Here is a 14,736-nt window from a genome sequence, read left to right on the forward strand (position 1 = left end):
CCTGACTGTCCTTGTGCTTTATTCCATTAAAAAAAAGAAAAGAAGTTTGATTTGGAGATTACTCTGCTCCAGTCTAAAGATAATGCTGCCTCCTAGTGGTAACTGACTACAGGTACCGTGAGTCTTGGATTGGAAACCTATGGTTAATGTGCAAAAAGGAGAAAGTTGAAAACATTCTTGATATCACATGTGGAGAAATCAAAACCAAGCTAATGTATATTGAAAAACCGGCTTCAGTGGCCGCTGTTTACTGTCAGTGCGATACTAGGCTAAATTGGCAGTGGATAAGTGTCTCAGGGAATTCCTTTAATGCAGTCAGTATCAAACAAACTCAAAGCATTTCCTGTCCCTTCTCTCACCCACATGCATCTACAAACTACAGACCTGAGACCAGCCCTTCCCAAGGTTATCTCGAAGGCACAGTCCAATCTCTCCTCCATAGAAACCAGAGCTGAGGCAGCACTTTCCACATAAATGGCTGATCTGAGTTGGTGGGGATGGGACTCTTAGCTGATAAATACTTCCCCAATCTGCTGGGCATCAAACCGATATAATCAGCAAACCTCAGCTTAATGATCTCTCTGCTTATCAAGACGTGTAAGGGAATCGCTGCCAGTTTGTTAGTGCGTGTGCAAAAATGAGAAAATGTCCACTGTGTTTGATAATAAAGGTGATTTATTACTTATAATCTATAATTTTCCAAGGCAAATAAGAGTGCATTAACGCTCTCAACTATTAATACATTTCCAATAACACTTAAAGTACAGGAAATAGTAATACTACACAGTCAAACCCCTTATTTTATTACTACTGCACGACTGGCATCAGCACTACTTCTCCAAGTGGGAAATGGAAGGACTGGATGAGTCCCACAGGCTCATCTGAAACAATCGGAACTCCGTAAGTTAAATGTAAATGTTAAGGGAAGGAGAGATATTCATAACTCGTCCTGTTACAGCGTTGTTTGTTTACATCAAGTGTTTTTGCAGTTTTTGTGCATGTCTGAAGATGCTTGACAAATTTCTGGAGAATATTCTGATAATGATGTGAAATCAAACCACAGTGTGCACTTACAGCCACCACGCACGCTTCTGTTTAGATTGCGGTTGCAGACTCATTGCTCCGTCTGCTTTTCCCCATCATTACAGTGATGTCATGAGACATTTACTCACTACCTAACAATCCAAGAAGGACCTCGCAGAAGTTTTACTGCTGGACCATAAAACTGAGGGCATGTGTATGTAGCCCCCCGCTATGAAAGAACTATGAGAGACTATGGACACTTTGTCCAGCCAAAGTAGTCAGATTTCATTCTTTTTTTTCTCTGTTGTGGAAGCACATGTAATTTTATTATGTTATTTTCTTAACCTTAAAATGCCAACATTACCTGGCATCCTGAGACTTAACTATGATTAAATTTCACTCGAGGTGTGAGTGGTACACCTTTCTGTACTGCTGTACTAATGGATATGCACACTGTCATTGTTACAGTCCCTTCCTCGCTGCAGCGCGGACAGTATGTTTGCTGAAGTTTTACTGCAATGATTATGCTAATTCTATTGTTGACAGTAATAAGATGTATAATGAATAATAAGCTGCTTCACATTTCCAAGGCAGTGGAAAACCTTTTAGGATTTCAGGATAGAGAAATACTGAAATCCTGCACAAACTGTGCCACAGCTATGTTTCCATACCAGTAGCTGCAGGAGGAGTTTTCCATAATGAGCAAATACATGGCACATGCAAATAGTTAGTTAAGACAAAAGCAGACACAGTTCTGACACTTTGACTGAGAAACCTGGATAACAGGCATTTGGCACTAATAAACTTGGCTCTTAGAATAAATGTTTTAAACCATGAACCTTCCTGGAAGTGCTTCTGTATTATTAGAGTGCTAAATCATGAACACTGAGCCTAACAGAGGCAGATGAGGCTCTTTTTGCTTAATAAACAAAATCAGATTTCAAAATAGGTTTTGCATTTACTCAGGTTATCTTAATCTACTACTAACTCACTTTAGCACAGCACTGTAGATCTTGCACATGTTTAGAGATGTCAGAAGTTCTTCAATCATCCCCGGAGATATGCAGGCCAATAAAGCAGAAACTGTGGCCACATAAAGATGTTTATGCAGAGGTATAGTGCTGCAGGGCTCTAATCACTATTTATTGGGAAGTGAGTCATGGCAATTTTTCACACAATACATAGGAATGACCTAACACGCGAAGTGCATATACCACGATGGTGCCAGAACATTTGTCCAAACAACATCCAGAATTAAAAAGTAATTATGGATGCAAAACAGATGTGAAGTGAAAGAAGCAAAGTTAATCAAACTAGATCATTTTTATAGTGTAGCGTACAACTTTCATTTGCTGCCAGTGCATCTGTTGTAATATTTTCAATTATATATCTGCTTCAAACGATTGTTTTTTATTTTTTAATTTACATTTTATGCAAAATGCCAACTTTTTTGGAAACAGGGTTGTAAACAAAAACTGTCTTGAAGCCTTCCTTGCTTTACACACTCAAACTACTCTATTGAATATTCACATACATCTTGATGTTAAATAATTAATATTAGAAAATAAAACAAGTCAGCCAACAAGTTGCAACTCATGTTTATTCTGGAAACAAATCATACGTCCAAAGCACACTGTATTTTTGACCTGCCATCTCTGGGTTTCGATACAACAGTAAAAAAGAAACAACATAAAAACAGTAACAAAGGTTGTCAAAGTAACATAAATACAACAAACCACCTGCCAGATTAAAAAAAACACAATCGTCTTCCCCTCTCCCCCCACGATGGGCCGACAACAGAATACAAAGCTTACCTTACTGCACTGCAATCCTCTGCCTTATCAAGAAACAGCAAAGACATGAAAAAAAACCAAACGCCCCCCAACACAATCACATCCAGAGTATTTAGGTAAACTGAACTGGGCTCAGTTATATTCATGCTGATGTTAAATGTGCTGCATCAGAGGGCTATGCTGTGATGACAAGGGAATGACGGGCTTCCCCTTGTCCTAGTCTTGAATGAAAAAATAAAGCCAGAGCTAAAGTGTTATCATAAAGCAGGTTTGTTATACTTCATCAATTCATTGCATCAGTCTTTTTTGTCGCCCTCAGTTGCAAAGCTCTTCAGTTAAAGTCGTAGTTACAAGGGACAGTTACATTTATTTTTAATTCGTGTGATCATCCTTTCATAATCTTTTTTCCCCCTCCCTGTATCCTTTTCGAGATGATTCAGGATTGCAGAAACAGCCAGTAAGTTAGAAGCAAATGCAAAGGACGGTTTCTCGCAAAGCTCTTTTTTTCTAGTGACGATGGAATGCAGGAAACAAAAACTCATATTAACCTTTTTTTGGGATTAAGAAAAAAATCTGGAAAAAAAAAATGTTTCTAATAATTCTTCTTTCTATTTTTTTGTTTTCACATAATCTTTCCCAAGCAGATTTGTCCATATTCCTTTTTTTTTAAACATCAATAATCAGTACAGTACATCATGGGGATGGTAGTCACCAAAAAGCAAAGAGGAGGAGTGCAGCAGTATCATGGATCACGTCACCCATATTAATGCGGCCCATGCAGCTCCATGCCCGACAGCACTCCTGCCCTCAGATTCGATAACTACCTTTTACTTGGTCCAGGAAACCCAAACAAGCTGCAACAACATCATCCACAAAGCTACATCACATCTACCATATGTACAATGCCACCTAGAGCTAACCAAACATACTGCAAGATAATACATGGCTACTGTGGAATCTAGTGTTATGTTTTGCTGACTATGGAGCAAGCAGGCTACTGAAAAGGGGTGACATTGAAAGCCGAACAGGATGAACGAACGATAGCGTCATTCTGAGACACGTGGTATCCATTTTCCTTTGCGAACAGGGTTTGTTTTTTTGTTTTGTTTTTGTGTGATTATACTGAGTTTTCCTGATGTTTTCACATTGCCAAAGTACCAGATATCTATTCCATAAAAATGAGTAATGAGACTTAGATCAGTCATGTGAATTTGGTGGAAATTTCACACTTTCAGTAAAAAAAAAAAAAAAAAATTCCCAAAACACAACCATCTATATACTTGACGCTGGTTCACATTCCAGAGGAAAAGGGATACTTTCTCATATGAGCATAGTAGCATTGTGACAGGTAAGGCATGAGGATTCAGTGTTTTGCTTTTTTCTTTTGTTTGTTTTTGTAACTTTGAAATAATCGTGGTCCTCTGCATCTCCTCCCCCCTCCCCTCTTCAATCCTGCACTCTGGCTGTTGTCATTTTCTTTCTGCGTGTCCTGCTGTTTAACTGAGAGATGTGATGTTGGAACGACCACCAGGGGGCACTACGATGCGCCTTCCAGCAGGCCTGATGGGGATGTCATCAGGGGTGGGAGGACCTGCAAAGAGAGAAAAGGACAAGATAAAGAGACCAAAGATATCGGTTGGGGGGTGGGGGCAGAAAAGCAGAGTCAAAGAGTACAAAAGGAAGACATCTGCAGGGTTTCTCTGAGAAATGAACACATAGATTTCTAATTAAACCCAATCAAATTCCTATAAATTACTTGTGCTTGCATGAAAAACACTGGCAAGCAATTTAGATATGGGAGGAACATACATTTAAACATTTAGTTATGCACTGATATTCTCAAGTGCATGTTCATGAAATTAATGGTAAAGTGTGAATTACATATGCCTTGGTGTAGTCTACTGTTTACTTTAAAACCCCAATTTTTCTTAAAGCTGTAAAAATAGGTAATAGGGTAAATATTTATCATACAGTCATGAGTAAAATGTTCTTTTACCATGTAAGATCTAGAGCATTTGGCCTATTATATGTTTGTTTAATCTCAACGTCATAATCCTATGAAATACTATGCTATTGGTGATGTCTCAGGAATGTATAAAAGTTATATGATTACTGTATTAAAATAAAAAAGAAAATATCCCACGACAGGATTAAGATCTCACCAGACCCCTCATTTGAACCCCAAATCAGTTCTCTGCTCTAAAAAAAAGTAAGCCCCTAGCATAAAGTGTTACAAAGATATATAATCATCTAATATTTTGCCCCTTCATATCTGATTGGTTAGGCTTTACGGAACTAAATTAATTTCTTGGGGTGACTGGGTTGAATTTAAGCTCTAACAATGTTAAACCATATCAAATGAGTGTAACTCGATCACATATACAAAGCAGCCGAAGCGCTTCTGCCCTTGTAAAAATTAGGTTATGCTGTGTCGTTTTGTTGAGATGAAAGTAACATCACAAAACCACTGAGATAGTCTTGTATGTTGGGACTACAGTAATGTGCAAACATGTGACAGATTAAATAAATCGGAGAACTGATGATGGGATTTACTCCCTTTTGCCCTCCACTGGAAACCAGTAGCAGCATTTGTCAATCCTGTCAGACAGGACAGCTTTCATGTCATCACGGCGCACAAATAATTGCCATGATGCACTCACGTTATTACTTTCCCAACACTAGAGGGCTTCTTGAAACACATCATAAGCTATGACATATGGTATGTATCACTGGGGTGACAGGGGAATGCAAATGTGAGTAGACCTACTGCTGTACAAGGACTGTGAAACATTAACAAAAGATGCTTAAGTCTGACATAAAGAATGGTGTTTCCAAATGAAAAGTCAGGTTGTCTGGTCTAACAAATGATCAGTGCGTGTATAAATGGAAAGTGGAATGATGTCAGACTATGATACACTGTGTCTAAGCAAACAATCCTTCCCAACTTCTTCCAGACAAGCAAATGTACTCTGCAGGCGGTATCCCAGGAAAACTATAACAGATCAGACTCATGCACACGAAGGCACATAGACTTGTACAACAAACTTACTTAAACACGTTAATATTTCAAAGCCTGGGAAAGTAGCAGCAGTCTTACTCCCCTCTTAATTCATGTACTCAAATTTAGAAATTCTTTCCAGTGGAGGTCATTGTCTTTTTTCATCTCTGAGTTCAAACACTTGCAAAGACAGGTTGCTTAATACAGTAAATGTCAAACTTCATTAAGTACAGTTGTTTATCCAAATGAGTTATCAGCTTTTAAAAATGATCCATATATTTGTAACGACTTCCAAAGACAACAGTAAACCCAGCTGTGGTGTCTCCAGGTTAACCAGAGTTGCTCTCACTGATGTAATGCTACACATGGACACGTTTAGTCAGTCAGGGAGGACAGAATCTGCTACGGTCGCTCTGTTTGGTTGTAAAACAGCACAAACACTGAGTGGCTTGGGATTTTAACACGAGTATGAAGCGTCACCGCTTGGTAGCTTTACAAAGTGCATTTCTCAAATTTGTTTACTTGAAGCTAAACTAGTGCTGCCCTGACACATGGGCACAATCATACTGTCACTCAGCAGCCCAGCAAAATTTAACAGATGTCAAACGTGAATGTTATTGTGAGCTCTCACATTAGATAGGGTATCTTAACAAATCAGGTCCAGATGACTGCAAATGCTGTACTTTTCAAAGCTCGAAACGTAGGTTCAAATGTGGTGAAAACTTCATTTCCTGCAGCTTTCTAAAAATCTTTTCAAAGTATTTTCTTTTATGCTACCTTGTTAAATGTATTTGTTGGCTTTTTGCCTTTATTTAACGGACACATTTTAAGAGAGACAGAAAAGAGGACGAGAGAGAGAACAATAGAGAGGAATTACAGGAGGTAAAGGACCCGGAGCAAAACGAAAAAACTAAATTTAGAATATAAAAAACAGACACAAATCTTAACACATATCCCGGCTTTGCAAAGCCTACAACAGTTCATGTTGCTAAAATATTAAGAGGATGAGAGTTATATTAGAGAGGCTGTATTACTGTAGTTGATGTTAATGTCAACATGTGTTATCTTTGCCAATATCCATAGATTCGTATAAAGAAATTGCTGAAAGATACAATTTAAAAATGTCTGTTTGTTAAGTTGCCTGCTATGTGCAAACACAACACAGGTTCATCCCTCGAGTTAGGTGACTTTTTTATGCTTGAATGAGTCATAGGTCAGCGTTAAGTGGTTTCATATAAACATTCCTCTGAAAATAGTCAGGTACGAGGACTAGACTGGAAATGAGTGAAAACTATGAAAGACCTTCGAAATAAAAATGACGAAACTGTCTTGTTTCTTGGGAGCAAAATATAAAGTTATATAAAGTGGATCAAGACTTTTGCACATATTTTAAACGCTTTTAACATTAAAGGCATGCTTAATCCAGGGTCATGTTTACTTTACATCGAACAACACTAAAGTGAAAACTTTTATTGACTGTTAGAAATGTAATTTAATTTAATAGAGTCTTCAATCAGACTCAAAAGAACTCAAGCAACTGCCTTAATGAAATGCACAAACAGACAGTATTATGTACTGCAAGTAAATGCATGCCATACTGTGCTAATTATAATGCATGAAATGAGATAATAAGACATTATTGGGTTACTCTCCAGTCAGCCAAGGACTTTTAATAAATCACTGACAAAACGCAAAGACATGATGAGAATCACATGACTGTTATCTGACTTCATATAATGAAGTAGTAACTGAGTTAAAATAGAAGAGTATGAGGGTGGTTTAGCTGATGACCATGGATGCTCCTCTAATGTTTGTACGTACAGTATGTGGACAGATACGTGGAAGAAATGACTGGGTAACACAGGGATTGTTGTTCTATTAAGAAAGTGGTCTCACCGCATGGTGCAGGGTTACCTGCTAGACTAAATCCAGACTGGTGCAGGTTTCTGACAGGCTGTTTGGTTGGGGAAGTACGGGCCGAGGCCGAGGGGGTACCGCCACGGGACATGGAGAATTCAGAAACTGGGCCATCGTACATTCCCCTGGGCACTGCCCTCAGAACAGCCAGCTACAGGACAAACAGAAAGAGCAGAGATGGTGAAAAGAAACATAAAGCATGGCAGCATGTAGAAACAGAACCAACATGCAGGTACTAGGAGAAACATTATGGCATTTTGCTGTGCAACAAAAGGTTAAATGCAACTAGCTTCACACATGTTTAGCATTACATTGCTGTCTGTATAACTGTTTGTGTGTCTAAATTATATATACATCTTTTCCTGCCAAGAGTCAGTTCCAGATTTACAAATCCACACAAACATACACAGAAACACGCAAACTGAAACACGAACACACAATCAAGCCCTTCTCGAGGTTATAGAACAGAAGAGTCACCAAAATACAGTTATGTGTTTATAAGCTTTCAAATCAAGTTGAAACTATTAGCCGACTGTGAAAAGCCATTGTCTGTATGTCTGTCAGTGGCGTGACTCAGTGGAATCTTGGAAGCTCGGTCAAGACTTAAAAAGAGACATCTGTGAATGAAGAAAAGCATAACAGTAACTGCTACCAAGACAAACAGCACACTGTTACTACAGCTCCATTTTTTCATCAGCAGCCAGCTGTGAATTAAGAAACTGTTGGGCTATGAGATTTCTCGGGCCGTAAGAAAGATGGCAAGAGAGCAGTAAGCAGGGGCTGCTTTAAGTATAAGCTGCTATACATCACATGGTTAAATGGGCCCATTTCTCACACTTTGAACAAATGAGTAATACTTTAGCGTGGGTGTCTAATGAAATAGTGCTACTTAACTACAGTAGCTTTCTGGGTTTGGCCCTGACTGCACATTAACATTTAATTTACCTTTAGTTTGGGTTCTCTAAGTTTCTACATGTATATTTTTTTCTATTCGGATACTTTCTCCTTGATTTCCCACCTATTCAGGAACTAAATATGTACAATATGTTTTACACCTTACTGCCAACTGATATCACTCCCATGTCTGTATGCTGAGTTTGAAGCATCAAGCATGTATAGCTTAGCATAAAAACAAACTCCCTATGTATCAAGAAAGCATCAAGTTCTCTCCAGTCTCAGCTACTCAGTGGCTCTTCCTGTAATCAAAGCCACCTTCCTAAATATCTTTTAAAATCGAGAGTCTAAAGTTAAAATACAAGTTTAATAGTATGAGTAATCCTCTTAGCGTGTGCGGTAGGTCTCTCGAAAAGTGTTATCCAAATCCAAAGTCAATGTATCTTTATTAATCCGAGACGACAAAGCCATGACCACCCTCAGTGTATGGACCTTACAGCGTCTAAGCACAGGCAGTGCCCTGTGGCTGAACCTTGGAGGGTGATGTCAGAGTTATTATATCTCCCCCACATCCCACTTCATTGCCTCCTCCATGGCTGCCCTCTTTTCTCCCCACTATCCTTACTTCTATTTCACCCTAGACTCTCCTTTCCTTTAGGTACATCCTAGAAGGCCTTAAAGTCCTTCACTGAGTTTTTTTTCCCCATTTCCTTTGTATTCTATGGTTTTCTAGTTATGTTATTGTTATTCTGGCAATCTAACAGTGCAGTGAGTGCTGTAACGGAGTTCATGTTGTTCAGTTCAAGTTTTATACACTAACTATATTACCACATGTAAAATGTGGGCTGTAAAAGAAGAATAACTGCACTTACCTGCTTCCTGGCTTTAATACGCTTATAGGCAAAGTCAGGGAAGGGAGAGCAGGGAATGAAGCGGCCCACTCCGGAGGTGGCGTGAAGGTTTCCATCTTCCAAAACGATCTTACCCTGGCAAATCACCACTTGTGGGGCGCCACGCAGCTCCATGCCCTCAAAGATATTGTATTCAGCAGCCTAAAAGCGCACATATGATATTGTCAAAGATTGTTGCAGTGGCAAAGAAACTTGTGTTTATTAGATAAAGTTTCCCATTAGTTATATGCTAAATGTACTCTTCAATGACTGAGGAGAAGAGGTTAAAACTCAACTCTCTTTCTCGAATTCGTTATCATTCATCACCTAGTTCTTCACACTTGTGTGTTTGGCATGTACAAACAGCTGCCCTCATCCAGCTGGGCTCAGATGCCTTCGTAGTACTTTGTAGTATCACCGCCCTTCCCTTCTTCTGGCTCCGAATGCTCTTTCACTTTTCTTTCTAATGCTCTTTCCAGTTGTCCACTTCTTAATGTTTTCACTCCCTTGCCTTCTCTTGCTTGACTTCTGTAACCCTTTGCATTTTTTAACCATGTTGTGCTGTTCATCCTCCTCCATTTTTCCTTGTGCCAACTTCCTTTTTTTTTTGTATGTATGTGTAATCTCTGATGGTCCCCTCCCCTCATTCCATTGTTGCTTATTTCCTCTGCACACGGCCCTGTTTTCTACTGCCATCCAAATTCAGGCCAGAACAGGACATAACTAAGACTCGCTGCATGCCAAACATGATGTCATGACTAATCTGAGCGGGCTCTCAGTGTCCAACAGTAATGCTGCCTGTTCTTCTCTATGTATCCAAATACCCTTATGTGCATCTATGTATTTTATGTTGACAATAACAAGCAATCAAAACCAGATGTGGGTTTACTGATAACACACTGAGATATAACACAGTTCAGGGAAAGCATTCCCCAACACAGTGTGCTGGTAAGCAGGTCAGCTCCCGTTTGATTTTCATGCCCATTAGGCAAGACACTTGAAGACAATAGGATACAATGTAGACTACTTAGCTTACATTTAGACAATTATTTTTTGGAAACCAAGATTTAAACACATCATATAATCTAATGAAATGTGTGCTTATTTATATTAATGTCCAGTAGACTAGTTGTCTTTGAATAAGCACTTGAACGTGTGTTTTGGAAGCAAAACAATCGTTTTGCCTGCAATGGTTCTCCTTAAGAGAGATTTATTTGAAGTGGGAGCTGCTGTGCTCTTGTCATCTGTTTCCCTCTGTGGTTTTACAGCTGGAAGGGCGACTAGGAGGAAATGAAAGGGGTGACATCATTATGCAAGAACCCATGGATCCTCGGTGGATGTACTCCACATTTAGAGAAGGCATATTATTAGTCCACTTCTCTCTGTTTCACGTCTTGTTCCTCCATCTGGAGAAAGCACCAGTCCTGTCTTCCAACAAAAACAAATGTCATCGAGCCTTTAAGCAAGACAAACTGAAATCTACACGTTTCAATTCATCATTCCTGCGATCAATTTAGATATTACTAGCTTTTCAGCTAATGCATACTCTCCCTGCTCGTGGACAGTGTTTATGCAAAAGCAGGATTTGTCCTAGGCTGCTGAAGCCGTAATTTCCTGTGCGGACACTTCCTCTGCTGCTGAGCGGCCCGAGAGGAATCTTTAACATCTGTGTAATGGCAGAAACCTCATTACTCATATATACCGTGCGTACTGTACACATAGTGTGTATGTGCGGAGCACGATGTGTGTGAGGCCCTCGGCTTAAACTGTAAGAGTGTACAACAGGATGCAGTTTCACATTTCTAATGTAATTTCACTTTCAGTATCGAACTCTGAACTCATAACTACACACAAAGACGCTCAAATTTCAAATGGCCTTAAGTGCAATTTAAAAGGGTTATTCATTTACAGTCTGCTGACCTTTTTACACTCGTTTCCACCCGCTCTCTTAGGAAAATGTGACAAAACATTTCTTTAATGTGAAAAAAACCCCAAAGTGCTAACCTATAATATTATACATAACTCAGTGCATTGGGAAGCAGGAGGAAATGCCGTGCACTATCACCTCTGGTCCAGGCTGCATATTGTGTGAGATGTTTCCCATGAAATCAAAAATACATTTCAACCAAAGTTGCTTTCTACTTATGAGACGTGCAGCTTGCCAACAAGCAGTGTATACAGATGTCCAAAATCTCCAAGGTTTTATGAAACCATCTGAAATATTAGTGTTTACAGTAACAGAATCTCATACAATGAGAGCCATTCTTTAAACCCACTTTTCCAATTATTCATGTATTTTGGAGGATCTGTGCAAGTGAAAGTGATATAGAGGAAGGAAATACCTCTTGATTATACAGCACATAGATTCTCTGTGGATTAACTTCAGTTCTGCTGAACTAGACATTTTGGCAGCATTTGCATCATTGACAGATGTTTGTTTGCTGTTTGTCTGATTTTGTTGAATAAGCACGGCATAAATCTTTTTTTTTTTTTTTTTAATAAATAACTGCTTCATCATTATTAAGGAGTTTTGAATGTACTGAGTCTCAGCATTGAGACCTGGCCTTGTGGTGAGCCCAGTGTGGAGTGGAATTAGTGAAGATCCACTGAGAATTCATTTCCGTTCCGAGGTACTCAGACCTCTCTGGAAGCTGCTCAAAAATGTGCTTTTTTTCCCCTCCCTAACTTACTCCCAGTCTCCCTCTCTCTTCCTCAGTCTCTCTTTTTCTTTGCCTCTTGCAGACAGATGCAGACACTTACCTCCGATCGTACATTCTACTTGTCTGTCCCCCCACCCAAAAATACATCTCACCCTTTAAAGCACAATTTTTCTTTTTTTTCTTATTTTAAAAAATACCAGATGTTTTGGGGGGCGGGGGGGGGGGGGGGGGGGTTGTAACACAGCTGTTATATTTAACCAACTAAATCAAATAAGGTTTTTGTGAGAACTTGTGAAGCATTACAGTGCCTATAGTTTTACAGCATAAATGTAAAACAAGTAGAAAGGGAAGCAAAAAAAGTTTAAAAAAAAGAAAAAAAAAGAAAGAAAGAAAGAACCAGGACCTGCTAATTGAATTTAACTGATACTTTGGTCTGAGTACATACTGAGTTGTGTGTCTTGGCAGTGATGGTGCGTATGGCGTCTGTGTCCCAGATGACCAGATCGGCATCAGAGCCCACAGCAATCCGACCCTTACGAGGGTACAGGTTCAGGATCTTGGCTGCGTTAGTGCTGGTGACGCCCACAAACATGTTCTCATCCATCTTACCTGTAGTCTGAGAGCAAAACAAGCACAACGCACGAGCAAATATTACTGGAAATGTTGAGACTGTATCCATTATCCATATATTAGCATTATGGAGCACACCCTACAGCATGTAGTCCTACTACCGAAGACACATTATTCAATTGGCTGAATGGTGTATTTGTAGTATTAATGTAAATGCATGGAGGACATTTTTAAACTTTGAGAATAAACTTTGTTGTGAAAATATCCATAAAAACAGTTTCAGATGATGCATTTTTCCTTACATTTAAATCTCTCAACATAAGATACTATATGTAAGTGACGGTTCAATGTTTTAGCATTAAAATATGAAGCGGTCATTAATGGGGGATTTCTTAGAAGATGAGTGGAAGCAGGGAAAACAGCTAGCCTTTGTCAACCTTTTAAAAATAGGCCTACTGACAGTCGGTCCAAGTTTGGTGTGAGCCAGGATTCTAAGTACTTGTGCTGAGGAAATGTATTGAGTTTTATGTTTAAAAGCCTACCCAAATTTCAGAGCCAGCAATGCACTTTACGGCAAAGCTCAACAAGGCTGCATGTTAATTATACGGACACAGTGATATAGAGAAAAAAATAAGGCTAGAGTGCTGTTTAAAGGGGAAAAACAGACATGGATGGACATGTAAAAGAGGCACAGAGAGTGACATAGTGGAGCTGCCGAGTGAAACACCACAGGTGACTGCTAAAACAAAGCTAAGGGACATAAAGTTGCTGATGTTCCTCTGGGAAAATCGTAAAAATCAAATGAATCAAGATAAAAATAAAAATCACACGTCACCATGCGCCTCTATCAGTATGTGATTGTCCTCACCACAGCTTTGTCCCAAATGAGAGCCATCCTCTCCTCCACTCCATTGACACCTTCTGGGATCTGGGTGAAGTCATCCTTGCCAATGGCCTTCTGGGCCACGCTGAAGGTGCAGTGAGCGCTGCCAGTCACACTCAGGTCTCCACTGGGAGGAGAAGAGGCATATTGAAGGTATTACACCAGGACAGTAAAGTCTGTGTACAGCATTAAAGTTCTGTAAACACAAGTAAATATGCTTCTACTTCAGCAGGAGAAGCAAAACAAAACAGAAGGGGGACTGAAAGTAAAGAAGTATGCAGCGTGCCAGAGTTTGTCCTTCCAGTGTAAACCATTACTAATGTTTCCTGTTTCCACATGAAGCAGTAACTCACTTACCAGATGAAGTCCATTTCTTGCATAACAATTGCTGATTTTTCATAAGAAACACAAACTTTGGATGTATCTAAATCTAAAATCTAAACTTTAATAGCTATCATTTTACAACACAGCGGTGTTCATAGCACTTACAAAAAAACAACGTTTCTGCACATGCAAAATGAAGTTGCAAAGGGGATGTGTACCTGGACAGGAGTGTGTTCAGATAGTCTGGAGTGGTAGGATCGGGGCTAAGAGGAGGTGATGTTACAAAAGAAGCTGCTTTGGCCCAATTCTTGCTCCAGTAATGTGTCCCATCAGTGCCCAGACTGGCTGTGATTGGCTCCCCAAACACAACATTTCCTAGGAAAAGAAAATCAGTCAAAACTTGTTAGATGTTACCAAAGTGCCAAGTGTGAGGGTATCCATTTGCATAATCATCAATTACGTTAGTGCACCTTTATTTTTATTTTGTCAGCAGTTTAGTCTCGCTAAAAGCTTTGGCAATTCATGTGAAAGTTTCCAGCAGGGGAACCATGCCAGCATTGGCAATGCACAAATTCCACTTGCTCAGTTGCAGCTGAGGTTGTTCTCTTTCTTGCACGGTTTGAGTCCTGTCACTAACACATGTGTGCTCTTATGCTTCTTCATAGTCCCTTGAACTAACATGCATTATTATTTCCTGGTTTTCATATAACAGCTCGGGAATAGAGTCAAAAAAACGTGTCAAGCTCATAAATGCTCCTAATGGATTCACCTGAGTGCAGAGAAG

At 39.5% G+C, this 14,736-nt stretch overlaps 1 protein-coding gene across 2 annotated transcripts in view; it reads right to left on the reverse strand.

Moving 5' to 3' along the window:
- Window positions 1-2,605: 2,605 nt before the first annotated feature.
- Window positions 2,606-14,736, reverse strand: part of dpysl3 (dihydropyrimidinase like 3) — a 32,797-nt gene continuing 20,666 nt past the window's right edge. Inside the window, exons 9-14 of one of the 2 annotated variants that reach the window (XM_006784997.3) lie at window positions 14,171-14,327; window positions 13,614-13,755; window positions 12,621-12,791; window positions 9,498-9,677; window positions 7,729-7,882; window positions 2,606-4,407 (exon numbers count right to left, since the gene is read on the reverse strand). In XM_006784997.3, coding sequence (XP_006785060.1) covers window positions 4,313-4,407; window positions 7,729-7,882; window positions 9,498-9,677; window positions 12,621-12,791; window positions 13,614-13,755; window positions 14,171-14,327 — 899 coding nt within the window. In that variant the 3' untranslated portion in view covers window positions 2,606-4,312. Of the gene's footprint in view, window positions 4,408-7,710; window positions 7,883-9,497; window positions 9,678-12,620; window positions 12,792-13,613; window positions 13,756-14,170; window positions 14,328-14,736 lie in introns of both variants that reach the window. The other variant, XM_006784996.3, reaches the window with a different exon arrangement.

The sequence above is a fragment of the Neolamprologus brichardi genome, chromosome 10 (assembly GCF_056152115.1).
Source record: "Neolamprologus brichardi isolate AB-2024 chromosome 10, ASM5615211v1, whole genome shotgun sequence".
Lineage (NCBI taxonomy): Eukaryota > Metazoa > Chordata > Actinopteri > Cichliformes > Cichlidae > Neolamprologus > Neolamprologus brichardi.